Raw genomic sequence first — 19,257 nt, 5'->3', positions numbered from 1 at the left:
ACTCGTTTTCCTTATCTTAGCAGAAGAATCCATCAAAAGTCTAAATATTAAATACTTAAAATTATATTCAAAACAGATTATTTTACTATACCTATATTAAAACTATCAACTGAATTAGAGAAAGCAACGCATACAATGTTAAATTAATCAAGTTAAATTTTATGTGGCTTGTGCAGAACCTGCACTCAATCGGTAGGCTGAGAATTATCACTGTTTAGTTCAAACTTCCAGCGCGTAGATCGTGCTTTGGTGCAGGAAGGGAAGTGGAAGAGCTTAAAAACAAAAGCAATATTGCCATTGGTTATTTGAGAGCAATCACAGTTTCACATGCGCTGAAGTTGTCCTGCTATTGGTGGTCTGAGAGCAGTCACAGTTTATTGAAAGCCGCTTGTCCATTGGTGGTATGGAAGAAATCACAGTTTTCTGATCACGTCGCACACAAGGCAATGCATGATGATATTGCTACTCTGATCACAGATACTTCGTATGGTGAATCACAGACTGTGACTGCAGATTTTTTGATACCTGCGACTAAATCACAGGTTGTGATTTTACGACCCATCTCTAATTTCTGATAAGGTCAAGCAAGGGCAGTGACACTGCTTTGTGCCGTCACATAAACCCTTCCGCCCAATCTTTTTTTTTTTTAATCATTGCTCCTTTCTTCCACAGCGGTCCAGGTAGGACTTGACAATACATCAAAGGTCAAACACTTCCACAGGGAATCCTTAGTTTGACGTGACTACAATGTGACCACGAATTGCAGATCCTCATTTGTAAATACTGTAGCCCAGACGACAGCTTTCAAATACCTTTTCCTGGCTCTTTAAAGTGCAAGGTGTTTTTCGGAATACCACATTTTGATGAAGCTTTGCGAATCAACATTTGTTTTGTACAGCTTGCAAGTCTTCATTGCAACTTTCCTCAGTGTAATTTTTTATGGCTGTGTACCAAGAGCACCTTTTGGATTTCTCGGCATGGTTGTTTGTTTGAATTCGTAAAAACCTGAGGAAAATTATTTGGTAAAACACATTAGGCAAACTTTGGGACCACTTTGAGACAGTGCCACCAAGTGTTGAAAATTTACTATGCAAGTATTAAAAACATTACTATCACATTAAATAGATGTCAAAACATGTTCTTCTCAAAATGCATTTAAGCAACATATAGTTGATTGTTTGAATCGTTGATTGATACACTTGTTATTGGGTTCCCACCCGATGGCAAGGAGTTCCCCTACTCTCCCAATTTCTTAAGTCTCTTCAAGTTCTTTCCTCTTCGCACATACAGTATCTTTCCCTCAATCCCATTCCACTCCCACCCCGGCCTCACCAGGAATACTTGCCTTCCTCTTTCCGTTCTTCTCCACACTTTGTGAACCTTCCACCCATGATCCCTCCTCGCTCTATGCACCCCTTTGTTCAGCCTGTCTCCCAGCATCTCCAGTCTCCCTTGCCCCTTGTCACCCTAAACAACTTTCCCTCCTCCTGTGTAGTGTGTCCCACCCCAGCTCCTTCATCATCACAGATGGCAATGCGTCTCCCCCTTCGCCCCTTCCCCTTCCACATACCCATTGCCCATATAGCCGCTCTATGTTAAATTCTTTCCAGTTCCTTAATTTCTATCCCTAGGTGTGGGTCCCAAATTGCCGCTTCATATTCAAGCATTGGCCTCATTAACATTGAATACATCTTCTCCTTATTTACTCTCCGCCCTGTCCCCTTCAGTGCCCCTCCTCCCATTTACCACCCGCTACACTGGCTTTCCCCAGCCTAGGTCACTCTGCAGGGTTACTCCCAGGTGCTTGTAATCCCCTACCTCCTGAATCTCTTGCCCCTTCCAACTATATGTTTGCTTAATCTTTCATCTCCTTGTGATTCTGACCACCTTCGTTTAGTTGATATTTTTATTCCCATTCCATTTGCCCTCAACCAAATTCCAGCTTCTTAAAGTCATTCTGTAGGTGTGCTGCATCCTCCACAGTTTCACAGATCACACAGTCATCAGCTAACAGTCTCAGATTACTATCCAATTCCTCTCCAACATAGTTCATCAATATTAGGAACAGTAGGGACCCCATAAAGCTCCCCTGCGGTACCCCTGATGTCACACCCCCCCCCCCTCTTCTGACCATTCCATTTCCACTACAATGGTCCCACTAGTTTTTTGCCTGATTTCACGTAGCGTTTCTTTCCCTTAGCTTCCTCCTCTTTCCGCATCTCCCCTGATTTACAACCGACTGACAGCCCTGACTCCCTTCCCATCCTTTGTACATTCGGCATTTGACATACCTTACTGTAAGTCACACTTCTTACAAACCCACTCATTAATTCTCAAGACACACACAACACCCTCAGTCAAACCTCCACAAGCAAAGTGAAACCAATCGTTGCACGTATATGTCCCTCTTCCTCCACACTTTCCAGCGACATTTACATTTCACCCTCCCACACATCCCCAACGTAGTCACCCACTCGCTTGCTGCCGAGCTTTGCCTTCCACACACACCAGTTGACTACCATTACCCCGCCAGTGCAACTGCAGCCTCGAAATAAATGCCACGAGGTAGCGAGTACAAAAAAATATGATTGCGAGTGTGACAACTAGCCCCGTAAAGTTGGGCCGTGACTGGATGGCCCTGCCCTGGCTGCGTGCATAATCTCGTGTCAATGTGCCAATTCCAGCCCACAGAATATCTAATTGTAATTAATTAATGATGATGGTGTAGTGTGTCAAATGTGTTTGTGGTGTGAATTTCAATAGCACATAATGAACACATACGAGTTCAGATACTTTCAATTACGTATGAATTAGTAAAAATATAACAATAAAGAAAATAAATATGTAAAGTGTTGAATATTACTAGTTTTAATTTAAACAAAATTTTAAACTGAATGTTCAAAGTTAAAACAATCGTATAATTACACACAGTACTGAAGACCTTCAGTTTATACAGTAATACCTATATTTGTCATGTGTACAAGTAACTGAAGTTCCACTTTATAGCAAATATGTATGTTTGAATGAAACAATCTTATATGCTTGCTAATATTTCAAGATTTATGTGTGCGATGGTGGTGGTGAATGTATGGACAGGGCTACCAGGTGGACAGCATAGTCTCCAGAACGCCAGCTATAACTACAACAGCAGATGTCTGGAACTACGGGATGCTGGAAACTGCTAATGTTCTGGTACAATCTCACCAAGACGATATCGCGGATCAGGGTACAGGGCGTTGTCGGTGACATGGCCGAAACCTCCAGCCTGAGATGACGGAAGTTCACAGCACCTCGTCGTTGCACCCTCAGTCTGACATGATAAAAATGCAAATGTCTTAAAGTTATACTTATATTGAAGAACACCAAACAACTCCGCGGTCCTAGCGGGTCTTGTTGCCTCCTGAGCGGGGTCCCGCCCCACACACAGGAGACGTCTTGCCCACGTACAATTAGTAAGCAACTCTTTCTGACGATCCCTCAAACTGCATTATTACCAGAAACTTCACATTCACATTGCTGTGAGAAATATTCGATGATCCAATTTCTACCTGGCGAACTGTGTTCAGGTGTAAATTTACGAAGAATGTGTAACTAGTGCAGACTCAGTACAAAATAAAATAATTTAACTATAAAAATAAATATAGAAAACAAACTAGAAGAAATTTACCTTCTGATAAATGTTAACGAACACTCCTAATGAAGGGTAGCTTGCTATAACACTCGGTAAAATTAATTATGAAACATTATAATAATTAAAATTTTACATTAAGAAACAAATATCTGCAAAACAAACATATCAAACGTAAAAATTCTGAGTGGTTACACTAGAAATTACTCCCTGGCCCAAAGTGACACCCCTAGTCACAAAGATAACCCAGCTGGTACCTTCCTACTTGACTCAACTGATGTATCTCTACACCCCTCAGTATTTTCTTCCTCTTCTATTTCACTAACTTTATTTGATTTTTCCCACACAAAATACTAACTTCACTCCCTTACTCATCTTCAGACTAGATAAAATGCGGAGAAAAAAAAAATCTAAATATATCAAGAAAACTATTCCAATATATATCAACCTGGCCCCACTTTGTTGTGACCACTGTAATTTCCCTTTGACTGCTCTTTGTCTTTATTTTATAATTATTTATTATTTATGTGTTAACTTGTAATGATGTGGTATGTAAATATGTATACAAATTTCATCATACAATAGTGTGTAATTGGGCACCATGATCAATTTAAGTACTTGCAATATGATATGATTGTATGTGCTTAAGGGATGTTCATATAATGTCCTAAAATACCAAATACGTACAGTGAAACCATACATCCATAGATCTAATTTTGCAATTGTGTAATTATACTAGCACTATGATTACAATATGACCCCTGACATGCATGCAATTATATATTGGCAAGGCAATTATATTCCTCTGATAATGTTTCAGCTGTAACTTGCATGTACTGTGGAATGTGTATCTAGTTCATAGTACAGACTACAGTGGTATTTCTTGATTTTTTTCATTTCTTGGCTCTTTCTCAATCTGGCAGGACACCATCGTCAGAACTTCTGAGTTATAATACAGGTTGAAATGAAACATACGAAAAAAAAAATGGTTATACAATTAGAGAACAGAAGATTAAATACACAAAGTAATAATTAGGTTTATATTTATTTGTGAAATTACACATTCACAATTTTATTTTAGAAGAAACCAATATTGATATTTTTTCAGTAAACCGGATTTGAATAAAAATTTCAAAATCCATGGAAAGCAAAATATTATTTTATTATGTTTATCTGAAAACAAGTCCTCTGTATATGAAAGATAACACTGCTCAGCAATCACAAAACCAACTATTATGCAAGGTCTTGCCTTGCATAATTTCTAAATGCATACACTTAATCATTAACATAAAATACAAACAAAAACATTAATTTGAGGTAAAAGTAAATGTAATTTGTAATTAGAAATTTTACAATTAGCATGTGAATTTGTACATTCTGAAAATAATTATTTGAACAATTTGCTGTTTCATTATTATAAGTCTTCAAAGTGGATAAAGCTACCATCTGATTCCCATGTTTTATAATGAGCTAACAATATAATTTACATTAAAAATATTTTATGAAATGAAAGAGGTGTTTTGTGTGCTAATTTTAAAAAATGACAATCCTTGCAATTTTGTAAGACTGACCAAATAACCAAATAGTTGCTACATTCACTTTTATCAGAAACATACATTCTGCAGTATTAAACTCAAAAATGGTAGAATCTACTTAAATATAAATTAATATCAAATGAAATTCTTTTTACCAAAAAAAGCAATAACAGCTGCAATAGGACCCCAATATTCTAATGCATTGATGTTGATACCCTTTGCACGAATTAAAAATGTAAATTTTTATATACCATAATGTTAAATGTTTTTGTCTAAAGACAAACCAAATTTGTCATACTGTAAATGTTATGTATGGAATCCTAAAACAAGAAATACATAAAATAACTACTATACTTAAAAAAAAGTACAAAATGCAAAACTTAAATTTACAAAATTAATAGTCTTATACTGAATGTGGCAGAGTTTTTTATGTAACACAAAATAGATAGTTTAAAAGCTTCAAGTAAAAACATAATAGCACACATTCTTATATCAAAAAAATTAGTTTTGTTTAACTTATTGAAGACCAGTTTAACAAATATTACATTTAAAATATACATAATTGTTAGCAAAAGTTATCACAAATTAATTTTCCTGGACATATTTTCTTTAACAGATTGAACCTACGATAGGAACATAATATTTACTTAGTTTAAGTCTTAAACCTTAAAGTAAGTACATAATTGGAATTAATAGTCACTAACAGTTTAAATTGGCTAATGTTTTTTTGCAAATCAGTTATATCTCTACAATAATAGTTACAAATAAGTGATGTATAACTGTGCTTTAAGTATGTTCATGAAATCACAGCATCAAAGACTCCTACACCTAAATTGTAATAATATTACTACTTGTGAATGCTAAACATTCATTTATAAAATTTTTCATACAAAAAAATATTTTGCATTAATGTGTTCGGTGACAAATTTAGGTAATATATTAAAGTTATAAGTTACAGCACAAAAAATTACACACTTATGGCAAGATTTTACTAATAAACTCATCAAACATTAAAATAATATAAAAATTATATTTAACAAAAAGCAGGTCTATAATCCAGTAACACATTATTTTAAACAAATGGCTTGCAAAAATCAATGAACTGTAGTTACACAAAACGTGATATCTGGAATTTTACTACTCGGCATATAATAATATATTCACACCTTAAGTAATGCCAATATAGTAAAAAATTTTTTATTCTGAACAAATTTTATTGTTGTTAAAACTGGAGATATTTTTTTACAATTTAAAGAGCTCTTTTTAAATTTGAATATAACTATTACTATCTGATCAGTTCGGCCCAGTAAAAAAAAAAGCCATTGTTAAGTTGAAACCTTATAGCACAACAAAACTTTTCAGTTCTCAGATGTATAGATAAATATAAAATTAAGCTGCATGAGTAAATTTACACACTCTCCTGTCTAAAATGAAATCTTTAACAAAGCAATCTTACAACGACTTTTTAAATTTTTTAAAACACAACTCTACATATTTATCTGTGACTAAAGACAAAATCTGTATATGAATATATAAAAATCTATGATACAATCTAATCATGTTTGAGTAAAAAAAACATCACACGTGATGCTGCGAACACTTAATTAAGGAGATCGGAGAGATGTCGCACTGCGCGCCTGGTCCAAGCGCTGCAGAGACGGGAGTCAGTACTTCAGAGCTCTGCTCTGCTGTCTGCTGCTGCCAGGGCTCTCGCTGGCCGTCTTCTTCTTCTCTCTGGGTAACAAGCACACGCCTGCCTGCTCAACTAAACCATCATTTGTACACCACTCAAGCTACACATCTAAACTTATGTACTAACAAAGCTTGTCAGTCTATGGTGTGTTTCAACTAAACTTTAATTTTTTGTACGCATAAATCCTGTTCTAACACAGGTACGTACCCTGCTTTATCACAAAATTGTTTCACGCGCATAATCGTCGCACCGATATTTTAGGACGTCAACATTTGGATAAAAAAAACCTCTCGTGTAAACGTCGCATGATGTTTTTGGTCCCGCTATTAGATTCCGAGTGCTTTGTGTAAGTATTTTTTCCATATAAAAGATTTATTTTAAAGTAGAAATCTAATATTTATTCGGACATTACCACTTATTTAATTAACGGAAGTACAAAGTTGTTGTCTGATGTGTAAATTTTCTTTTAAAGATTTTTTAAACGTTATAAACTTTATCTGTTCGTCTGTGTCGCCGCGGTATACCGCTTATAAAAATGTAGCCAGCGCATTCATGTTTGGTTGTTGGTTCCCGTATAGAGCACGCACACATATGTAGTTGAATATCGATATTGATATCTCACCGATTGCATCCAACGCACTCTCTCTGTCTAGTGCTGAGTTAACTACATTTGTTGGCCCGCACTCTTTCGTGGTAAGTGTGTACTACGACTATAGTTATGCGTTAGTTCAGGCTCACATTCGGGGTCTTAGATTTTGTTTTTATATTTTAAGTTTAAGAAAGGTTTTTGTTGCATGACTTATTAATTTCAATTGTTTGGTGTGCTCTTGTATACTCCACTTTTTAAATAAACGTCCTTTCTATGAATAATTTTACATAACAAAAAAAATCTTCACGGAAAAATCGCACTCCTACTTTTTAAATTTTATTTTAATATTAAATGTGTAACGATTATGCGATAAAACACGTCACTAAGCCTCCCTAAATATTATTAAAGGCTGTAACATCTGTTGAATAAACCAAACATTTGGGTTTGTTGTGCATGGCAGTGGATATACGGGGAGGGTACAACAAAGATGAGGCATTCTACAAATGATGTTTTAAGCAAACATCTGTATTTCTTCACCCTAAGTAGAGAAGGCTGCTACAACAAGTGTGGAATTACATGTTGATTGGCTACTGGAATTTTACACTGGTTTCCAAAGTGCTTCCAAACAAATTACATTAAAAAAATTCTTGTCAAAAAATTTTTAAGCATATGCTGTGACAGTATACAACGAAGTTGGAAAAATGTGCTCTTAATATAAATTGAATTTATATAGTTAAGTTGCAAAAACAATTTTTCAATAAGAAGTTTTAAGATACTTAACAAATTTAAAATTGTAACACCCCTCGTGCCTCAAAATTGAATTATTTTAAAAGGAGCCTTGGAAACTTGCTGGATAAAAAAAGTTAAATAAATTGAATTACCAGAGGCGACACGAGGTGGGGAACAAACAAAATTTAGGAACTTCCTGTAACAAGCAAGGAGGAAGTGGGTGGATCGTTAAAATCAATAAATAAAAACTACACGATTCACTTGATCTATATTTTCCCTGTTTTATTTGCCCTGATGAAGTATTTTTGTTTCCATTATTTTACACACAAAAGTTTTAACAAGTTTCAAAGATTAACAAAAAGAGAAACGAAAAAGGCTAGCCCGCGATTCTTTAAAACAATTTACATTCTTAGTTTGAAATATAAACATTTGCATTATAAGTTTCACACTCAAAGTTGGATGGATCCGATGATTACATGGATAGTTATTTCTATTCGTTCTACCTTTTTTTGAGAAAAACACTGGTCGCTGGTGGGTTGGTCATCCGCTTAAGATAGTTCGTAGCTAGGTGAAGGGGAAATTTTGAATTTACATTACCACCCGGGGTCTTCAAACGATCACGTCGGGTAGTCGAAACGTTTCTTCTAATGTGACCCACGGAACAGAAAGGGGGGTGGGGGTGGGGGGGGGGGGGCACGAGATGGGAGCAATCAATCTCTCCCCGTCATCAACCCTGTCTGCAACAGTCCAAATCAAAACTGATTAGAACTTGTATACAGGCAGTCTATGGGGCAGAAAATGCCCAAAAAATTTAAGGAAAAAAAAAGGGGGGTCGCGAATTATCACTCACCAAAACAGGGGAGTTGCTCAGCACGCTGTAGTCGTGGAGTCAGCCAGGGTCTGGAGCTCGCGAATTGCGCGGCAGGACGCGGATGATTTCTTCATGATTAAATATAAAAGAGAAAAATTTCTAAGGCAAATAACTAAACTATGCAGACAGACTAATCTACTAGAATTGACTTGAGGGATAGCATCCCTTATACAAAGCGACTACATAGTCGTTAGCGGTCGGATGAAGTCTGCCGATTCGCCGATAATCGCTGGAGATCTGTCTGCAGGCGCGACGCGAGATGATCTGTGTCGCGGCAAACCGCGTCTCGTAATTAAAAGTGCCCGCCGGCTCTAACAGGTGGAGGGGGTCTGGGCCGCCGAAAGATTCCGAACTTGCCCGAATGCGGGCGGACAAAACCTTTGCCAGTAGTTTTGAAGTTGGCATCACTGGGCGACAGTAGAGTGCTCTGTCGGGGGGGGCCTGAGTTGAAAACAATTGACTCGCCGCTGGCGTCCATATAACTCAAGGGGGAGCAGGTGCTGCTCTCTGGTGCCTTAGAGGGTAGGCTAGCGGAGAAGTTCGCGACTTGGTCGCTAGGCAGCGCTTGTGCTCAGTTTTAGCGCGCACGTTTTTTTTTGAAGAGACCTTGGGAACGGCCACTGGTGCCCAGGGGGTTACGACCGGTCATTGGTCTTACTTGGAACGGAGAAATGGGGGGGGGGAGGGTAAAAGTGCATCGACGCTGAGAACAAGCGTCCATGACGTGCTTTTCGAGGAGAGAACCTAATACGTATTCGTGACCAGACTTACTTCTCTCAGCAGCTCTCTGAGAAGTAGCGGCTTGCAGCCCAGAAGCTGCTCTATGCAGTTAGGGTCACGAAGAGAAATGATATTACAGGCTTGAGGCGAGACTGAAGGCGGGGGAAACGGTAAGCTGTCTGCCAGTCAGGGATTAGGCCAGCAAAATATCCGATACGCCGATGGGAAAGGGGCTTCAGGGCACTGAGACAAAGTTTAACTCAGAGGAGTACACCAGACTAACAAATTAAAATTACACTATAGTAGGGCAAATAAAATTTCCACACAAAAATTTAAAGTCATAATAAAAATTTAAAATATATTGTGTCGAATTTACTAATTAACGGCACAAAATATATTTTCTTTGACCATTTGTGAATTAAAAGCACATACCATGGATTCATTTTCTTAATTATAAAATGTCACTACAATATAAATTAGCACACACTAAGCTACTTTCCTTATGCTAATTACTTTAGTTAAAAACAAAAGCAAAAGGATTAAGAAAAAGCAGATGTAATACACATGCAACTTGCAAGTTGGTATTGAGAGCAAAATCTGAGAAAATATTAATTGAATACAATTATTGTAAAGACTTACCAATATAGAGTCTTGTATATATTTGTGTGAGTACATGAAGAAAAATATATGCATAAAATATAAGAATGACATAACAATTTAGTCAATGACTGGTGTAATAATTTATAGTTCAAAATATACAAGAGGCTCTGTAATGTGCATTACTAACATAATGTGATGGTTGGGAATAGTGATGGGCAGAACGGGTCTTTTGACCGAATCGGTTCTTTTGGGTCAGTTCCGTGAAATGATTCGTTCAGAACGATTCGTTCATCTTGATCATTTCGTTCTTTTCTGTGTATGGGATCTGGCTCTTTTATCAGGTGTCGTAACTCGTTCATCCTTTAGAGTTTTAGCTACGTATTTTTGTATTTGAACATTGCTTTTCGTAGCCAGTGAATCACAGTTGCGTATATGAAAAAAGATTATTTATATTTTATTACTTTTAAAGTTACAAATATTAGCTATTTACACTCTAGTGATAGTAAAGTGTTTACATGTAGACCAACACATTTAGAGAAAAAAAGAGAAAAATTTAATACTAAGTACTACTGCGATTCAGTACCGTATCAAGAGAGACAAATGAAGTACATTAATTAACCCAAAAATTGTAAGTGTGAACGTTTGTAGTTACTTTCCCTGTTATTTTTAATTCATACGGTTTTTATTAGTTTTTTATTTCCAAATTTGTGTATGTGAATATGAAAAAGCAATTTTAAACCACTACTTAACAGTTGACATTTTCAGGTATAGATACTTTTCATGTTACCCTATTTTATTTGATCAGTTATCGTTTGCTCTTGTGAACATGCGCACGCTGTGATTACTAATTCTTCAGACTCCTGACGTCATGAATCATTTCACGAACGAATCAGACCGGGCGCGTGGCCGGTTCTCTCATCTCGTTCTCTCCGCGTTTTCGTTCTTCCGAATCTTTCAAGGTACCGGCTCTCAAAGAGCCGGTTCTTTACATCGCGAACGAATCGCAAGATTTCGTTCTCTCGAAGATTCGTTCTTTTTGAACGAATCGTTCACGAACGACCCATCACTAGTTGGGAATAGAAAAGTGAATAATCTCCCACTGTATGCACTTTCAATTGGTTTAAGTTAATAGAATAAATAAGACCATACAACAAATCCACAATGCCTGTGTTGTAATTAGAAGTAAAGAAAAACCCTAGAAGATTTTGACATCATCATTATTTTAAAAGTGATACCTTTCAGAGATGATTTTGCAAGGGGGAAAAGGTGCGAGTGAGAAAGGTTTTAAGCTGAAACCATCCTACCAGGAATTTTTGAAAGTTCTTTGACTAAGATGGAATAAAATAGTTTCCAGCATCATACTGTCCAGTTTTAAATTTCTAGAGCACATAAACTTTGTATATTACATATTAGGCATGTTGCCCCATGTATCTACTGACAGTACAAACTTCCCTGTTACTGGATCTGCAGCTATTGTCACAGGGGAGTTACCATGGCGTAGCCAGGGAAGACTGGACTAGATGAAGGTGAACTTGATGTAAACTTTTGGACATACGCCATTGCTATGCACATGTAGGTCTGTAGAGGAAAACTACAAAAAACACATGACAAAAACACAAATTAAGCAAAAAATTGCTGATGTCAGGATATAAACACCACACAATACTCCACAACAGGAATATGGTCAACAAACAAAGAAAAACAAAGAAAATGGACCAACAGAATGGGGAAAAAAAACCACAAATGATGACAGCACATATTTTTTTTTTCGTTCTGTTGGTCCATTTTCTTTGTTTGTTGACCATATTCCTGTAGTGGAGTATTGTGTGGTGTTTATATCCTGACATCAGCAATTTTTTGCTTAATTTGTGTTTTTGTCATTTGTGTTTTTTGTAGTTTTCTTCTACAGACCTACATGTGCATAGCAATGGCGTATGTCCAAAAGCTTACATCAAGTCATGCACTCCCATTGCACAAATCTTTCAAAGATAATATGAAGGTGAAGTTAAAACACAATTCAACACAGTCCCGGACTCGGGAAGGAAAAACCTGCAAGTGAAGAACCCCATGTCGAGCTGCCGAGTCAGGAATAAAACCAGCCAAGAATCTCTTAAAGCAGAAGATTGTATACAAGATCAAGAGAACATGCGTTGTTCCAAACACCTATTTTTAATTTTGTGTGTTTGATTTACTCATGAATAAATACGACTCAACAAGCAAAGTTTTTGTGTTTGTTCAGTTGTGCCTCTCGGGGGGCAACTACTTAGTGCCTGTCCATACTATGCATGATAAACGTACGTGTTCCGGTGGTTTGTGGGACACCCTGTTTCCAGCTGCTATGTCTTCAGGCGTGCTGACTTCCAGAATTTGAATTAATTTCTCAAATTTTACGTGCTAAATTTTGATGACTGTAGTATGGAAAAGTAAAACGTCCTTCAATATTCATGTTTTCTGACAAGATGTTTCCTCACAAATAAAGGTGCAGCCTAATATTTTCTTTGTGGTGTTACGATTACACATGTGGTTTGTTCAGCATTCAAGTTTATATGCCTTAAGTTACGTCTGCAGTTACTTTATTTGAATTATTATTTCAATTTTTTTCTAACTAACTAAATTGGTGAATATATCACTTAACAATCAACACCCTTAATTTCTGGCATCCATTTGAAACTAAGTATTATGAGTGTTAGGTACTTACCAGGTATCAAAGTATTTCGTTCTAAATTTTATACTAGTTTTTCTCGAAAACATAGGAGTGAAGGGTAGTACAACAAAGAAAAATGTACATTAATAATCAGACTTTAAAAACCACATTTTTCCTCTGCATAACAAAAAGAATTATGTAAAATAAGTGTTTTTCCCTAAGTATTATTTCAACTAAACAATTTTACTTCAGTGACAAGATTTGCAGTGTCTGTAACACTTTGAGCAATTAGACTCTGTCCAGTCTCGCTTGGTGTTCAATCATTAATACTTTCTTTATTAATTTAAAACAAATGTCTGGTTCCGCTGCATCTTCAAAGGCTTACACCAGTCTTGGGAAACACTTTTATACCTTAAGTCGTAGTATGATTTAAACTCTTCACTCACATATACATTTATACATACACAAACACACAGTCGCACACACATGTATGGCATAATTTTTAAGCACTGTACGGTAAACCAATGTGAAGCACTAAGGTACCATTTTCAAATCTCTAATTATTGGTTTTTTTCTAGCAATATTAAATATGTAGAAAGGAACCTACATTATTAGGAAAAATATGGGACCCTTTTATTTAAAATAAATGCCTTGGTCCAATCCAACCCCATTCCAAAAATGATCTATGGTGTCACAGATTATTGAGACAAGTCACTCTGGTGAAAGACATTAAAACCAACTGGTTTGAAACGTGCTAAGAAGTGCATGTTGCTTGCTAACTACTCAACAACTGCAACAGGCAATGCAGGTAATGCAATATTCCACTCGTGCACGTGAGTACGACAGGAGGTCTAACTACACAGCGGCACGTTGCCGTAAGAGACATGCGGTCAGTCGGTCAGTGCTACTTCAGAAACTACAGTCACGTGGGCAGCGTGGCTAGCGGCAGGAGAGGGAATCGCAGTGTCTTAATAAACAGGTCCTGCTGCAACATCAGTTGTTACTGTCCCGGGAACAGCAAAAAGATCAAATATTGTATTTTTGTTAATTTACATTTCTAGTCTGCCTGTTGGCCAGAAATTTGTAAAAATTATGGGAAAATGACTTGCACATGAAAACAAGCATTTTCGGGTATTCTATACAAAATGTTTTGAGGGAATGTATAAAGAATAAAAGTAAACTTTTCTTTCTATTACTTGTGTAGGAACTGAGCTAAAAAAAATAGTTTTTAACAAGAATAAAAAAAGATGTATGTTTAGTACTAATAATTTTATGACACAGTTACTTTTGTAATTCAATAAAAGATAACAATTGTGTAATAAATTCTATATCATTATTATACGTGTTGCAAAAGTTTTTACTTGTGCTGTTTCATGGTGTTTGTGATTTTAACATTGTTTTACTGAAGTGGATGAGATTTTTCTGTTAGCGTATGGTCTTAAATTAAACTTTTTTTAATTAGCTGTGGTTCTGCATGTTAAAGAAATACTTTTAATAATGACTCTTTGATATGTTATCATAATTTTTCATCATTGACATCAGTAAATGTTCTAATTTGGTGGCTTCAATTTACCAATATTGATAATTATTGTGTGTTGGACAAAGTGACAGCGGTGGAACAATTTTTCACGCCCTAAACAAGTGTTATGAGGTTTGGGAACCTTTCTTGTGCGGAAAAATATGAGATTTTTTTTCCTGCACGAATCTTTTGTAAATGTTTTGTACTGTAAGGCTGGGTTCACAATTAAAAAAATTAAGCGAGTGCATAGCAAGCCATGCACACGACTTGTGCGAACTGCGAAATCGGTTCACAATTGAATTCTTACTGTTAATTTTAGCCAATGAAATTTCGCGAACTATGCGACATCTGTTAGCAGTGTTAGTAAATAAACATATTAACTTTCAAAATAACGACAATACTATTATTACCTCGACATTTCCTTACCACAATATGGTTAGTAAATATAAACATATTTCTAGTCCCGCCAAAAAAGCACCCTGCTCTTCTCTCATTGGCTGCTGTGCCGTGCGTACGCGACCGAAATAAAATATATTCATTTCACTCCTGTGCGCACGACCACGTTCCCATGCACACGACAAACTTTCTGCTATTGTGAATCGTTAGGTTAGGAAACATGGCGTTCATATCCTATGCACACGACCTACTGTTACTGTTATTTTTTCAATTGTGAATCCAGCATAAAGTGTGTTTCTGTCACTGCAGCTATAAAGTCAGTGTTGATGTTGGAAAGGGGCTTCATCCGGAAGGAACGTTGTGGGATCGTTGGGGATCTCCTGCCGCCAGCCGCCGGCCCAGCTGCGTGCGGGTTACTGAGGGCCCCGTGCCGGGCGGGACGTGCAGGGACCACTCTGGGGGCTGAGACACACACGTCACGAGCAGACGCACGGACAAGGCTGGTGGTGCGTGGCTGGTACGTACGCGACGCCACAGCTCCTCTCGGCTCCGCGGGCAGGGCGCTCCGTGCCACGGCGCGTCGACAGCACTCCAGCTGCGAACACACGGCCTCCTCCCGATCAGCGCAATTTCCGCCACAAGCACCTCGCCCAATAGCAACACTGCCTAGGTACACAGCTAACGCAACACGCAATAGCAACACTGCCTTGGTACACAACGGGGACGCACCACAACGCCGAAATACCACAACGTCGAAAACCGTAACGCCGAATGCCAAATTGACTACAATGCAGACAGCTAGAAAACTGCTGTGTACCACAATGCCGAATTACCACAACACCGAAATACATGAACGCCAAAAAATTTCATTGCAGGACTGCCACAAAGGTTAGCTTAGGTTAGGTTAGGTTAGGCTAGCCTAGGTTAGGTTAGGTTGTGGTATTTTGGCGTTAATACATTTAAGAAACACACATTCATTCAGTTGTTTTTGATTTTGTTCCTGTGGCCCCCCCTCCCCGCAGCAACATTTTTCGCCGTTACTGTATTTCGGCGTTGTGGTACACAGCAGTTTTCTAGCTGTCGGCATTGCGGTCAATTTGGCATTCGACGTTATGGTATTCGGCGTTATTATAGGTTATTCATTGTGGTAATGACCCGTACACAACTATGGCAACACACAATAGCAACACTGCCTTAGTACACAACTAACACAACACACACAAAAATAATAACAAACAAACTTTCCAGATGCCTGATTATAAATTACGCCACATGCTAATACGCAACATCGGCCAACTTTAAACTTTTTACATTTCGGTTTGTGTTTCCAACTTTATTATTTGATGTTTAGTGTTTTGAAAATTAAATTATGAAAGATACAGACGTTACATGTAATTATAGGATACTAAGATGCTGTTTTTTATTATATACATCACGTTTTCACTTGAATAAACATTCAAACAGTAATATGAAATGTTTCTGAGTCAAATTATTGACAATTTTTACATGTTCTATGATAAACATGAAAAATTATCAGAATATGCCAGAGAGAAGAAATTCGTTTTCTTCTGATTTACTGTTCCAAGTAGTGGGGTTGGTGAAGTCATATGACTTTCATTTTAATTTCCTGCACTTGTTTCATTTATTTTTTGAAGTGACGTCTAATAAATTGTTGAACGCCAGCTACACGCACAAAAAAGTGTCCCGTTATGGACTATGTCCCGTTATGGAATTGTCCCATTATGCTGTGTCCCATTATGCTCATTGTACGCTTGCGTCACATTTATCTCTCTTCCACTCGATTGTAACAACTATCGATTTGACTTTTTCGAGGCACATTAAACTTGAAACACTCCCATTCGTTTCCTACTTTTCCTATCATCGTCCTATCCTTAACAGAATAACACACATTGGGAGAAGTTAAATAGCAAACATGTATAAAAGTTATAGTTAAAATAATCTCTTCGTTAAAATAATAAACATATTTGAATTAATGAGTGCAAATAAAAGTAAATTTATCAATTAAATTGTAGATTTCATTTCACTCCTTCTTTGTATCCATACAAAATAGTGATAATTCAATAAAAATGATTCAATTTTACTCATAAAAGTATGCAATCATTTCATCAATGTTTTGTTATGACGTTGTCACGTTAAACTATCGTCCGTAAACCGATTTTACAGACAACCATTTTTTTTTTTTTTTGTTAAGAACTTGTGCTTCAACTTTTGTTCCCGTAGAAGGTTTATCGCCAAGAACTCACCGTGAGTGGATGTCCGGCTGCGACGAGGAACCTCCTCCCGCAGCCTCGCGCCGTGGTCCCGGGAGCTGACGGCGCGCGAGGAGATGTTCGCGTCGGCGGACCTCTTGGTCGCAGCAGCCGTCGACCTGGCAGCTGTCGACGACCTGGAACAAGGTCGCTAGTGGTGCTGCGTGCCTGAATCACCGAGACCTGGGTACAGTGAACTCCCTATTATCCGCGCACGCTACGAAAAAAATACAGCACATATGTAAACCTGTATTTTATTACAAGTGAGCAAATTTGAACTCTACTGACGAGTGTAATGAGTGCAGTATACAGTGGAACGCCACAGGCCTTCTCGGAACTCACGCAGTAGGCTGGCATGCGTTGCTATTTTTGTCTCTGTCACACTTTGTTTCTAGTGGTATGGTTGACCACTTTTATGTTTACATTACTGAAATGTAGAGGTGGACGGGAATAGCATTTTTACTTCGGGACGGGATTCGGTCGGGAAATACATCAGATTTTCGGGATCGGGAGCAAGAGCAGTAAATTGTCTCTTAGCTTGATGCACAGAAAATTATATTTACTTTTAAAATGTGCGTATTATTAAGTCTCTTTTTTTTAATAAACCATCCACATTTATAGTCCAAATCACATAAAAGGAAAGACACAAATACAAATAATAAATAATATAAAATGTAATAAATACAAACACCTTGTGTCCTACTCTACTTAAAATTTTCATGAAGAAACATGCTCACTTGTTAATTTAAGTACATTGCAACTTGTTATTTGGTAATTTCTTAAAGAACTTCCAAATAGGCGCAGAAGACACACCTGGTTCACTTTTTCTACTGCCTGGAATGCCAGGCTCCATCGTTCACACAAGTGTATAAACTACCCACTTTTATTAAATGTAATTTACAGGAAATAATTTTCACGCGTACTTTAAAAGTACCACTTGTTTTTAATTGTTCACTTTCGTTCTTACATAATGACCAACTACTAAAACGTAAAACCCTCTGATGTTTATGAAAGACGTTTATAATGGCATAAACATGTGAAACCAAGATGGCGTCTTTCAGTTTATAAGCGTTTCGAATATTACGTGCTTGGCAACACTGCTTATTGATGCTCTTGTTAATTTTCAAGACAAATTATAACCTAAAAATACGGCAAAGATGTTAACATTCGCCAAACTTAAAAATAATATTCAACATTGAGTTTTTTATTTAGTCAGAGATTTATTTTAAAAGCCGACCTCCGTAGCGTAGTCGGATGCACACCGGCTTACGGTGCGAGGGGTCCTGGGTTCGAGTCCCGGGTAAGGCATGGGTGTACCATACATATTCTGCTATTTGAAAAAACGAGTTGAAATTGAGATTCACACTGAAAATAATGACCCTTTGGCTGTTGGCGAAAAGCTGTAGGCCACAAAATTAAAAAAAAAAAAAAAAAAATTATTTTAAACTATGTTTATGGTGGAGTATTGAATTTACGGTATTGTTTATAATATGTAGTTTATTTTTTGTGATGTCTTTGTACTTTGTTAGTTTAATACGTAGGTATACATAACGTATTTTTTAAATATAAAAATTAGTACGACGAAGGTTTTTACTATTTAAAAAATTTTGTTTACCCGTGGTATTATCCCAAAGAGAAAATTTTTTCCCGAAGTTCGGGAATGGTTTTTTTCCCGACTTTTATCCCGAATTTAGGGATCTCGTCCACCCCTACTGAAATGTATTGTATGTTAATTATTTAGTAAAATACTAAAATTTTAGCATCATTTAAAATATTTTTACTGTTAATTGTAACTTTTACTGTAGATAAATTTTTAGTTTTTTAAGTTGAAATTAATGTTTCCTTTTTTGTTTCCCATTTTCGGTTTCTTTTTGCGTATTATCCGCGATTTTCACTATCCGCAGTGGCCATGCCACTTAATTTCGCGGATAATCAGGAGTGTACTGTACTACGGAGTCCTTCCACCGAATGACTACGCAGTGTTGCCATGAGTACAGTGGCCTGTGGGCTTTGTGTTGTCCCGGTAGTACAATTGTTAAAGGTTATTTGTAAACCGTTCTCTG

General features: G+C 37.1%; 1 protein-coding gene across 5 annotated transcripts in view; it reads right to left on the bottom strand.

The window, feature by feature from the left end:
* Nucleotides 1-4,654: 4,654 nt before the first annotated feature.
* LOC134530123 (uncharacterized) overlaps nucleotides 4,655-19,257 on the bottom strand; it is a 290,742-nt gene continuing 276,139 nt past the window's right edge. For 4 of the 5 annotated variants that reach the window (XM_063364731.1, XM_063364734.1, XM_063364732.1 and 1 more), the window contains 3 exons: nucleotides 17,189-17,331; nucleotides 15,450-15,519; nucleotides 4,655-6,897 (listed from right to left, as the gene is read on the bottom strand). In XM_063364731.1, coding sequence (XP_063220801.1) covers nucleotides 6,828-6,897; nucleotides 15,450-15,519; nucleotides 17,189-17,331 — 283 coding nt within the window. In that variant the 3' untranslated portion in view covers nucleotides 4,655-6,827. Of the gene's footprint in view, nucleotides 6,898-15,399; nucleotides 15,520-17,188; nucleotides 17,332-19,257 lie in introns of all 5 variants that reach the window. The other variant, XM_063364733.1, reaches the window with a different exon arrangement.

Source organism: Bacillus rossius, chromosome 3, assembly GCF_032445375.1.
Source record: "Bacillus rossius redtenbacheri isolate Brsri chromosome 3, Brsri_v3, whole genome shotgun sequence".
Taxonomy (NCBI): domain Eukaryota; kingdom Metazoa; phylum Arthropoda; class Insecta; order Phasmatodea; family Bacillidae; genus Bacillus; species Bacillus rossius.
This window is presented reverse-complemented; position numbering and strand designations above follow the sequence as displayed.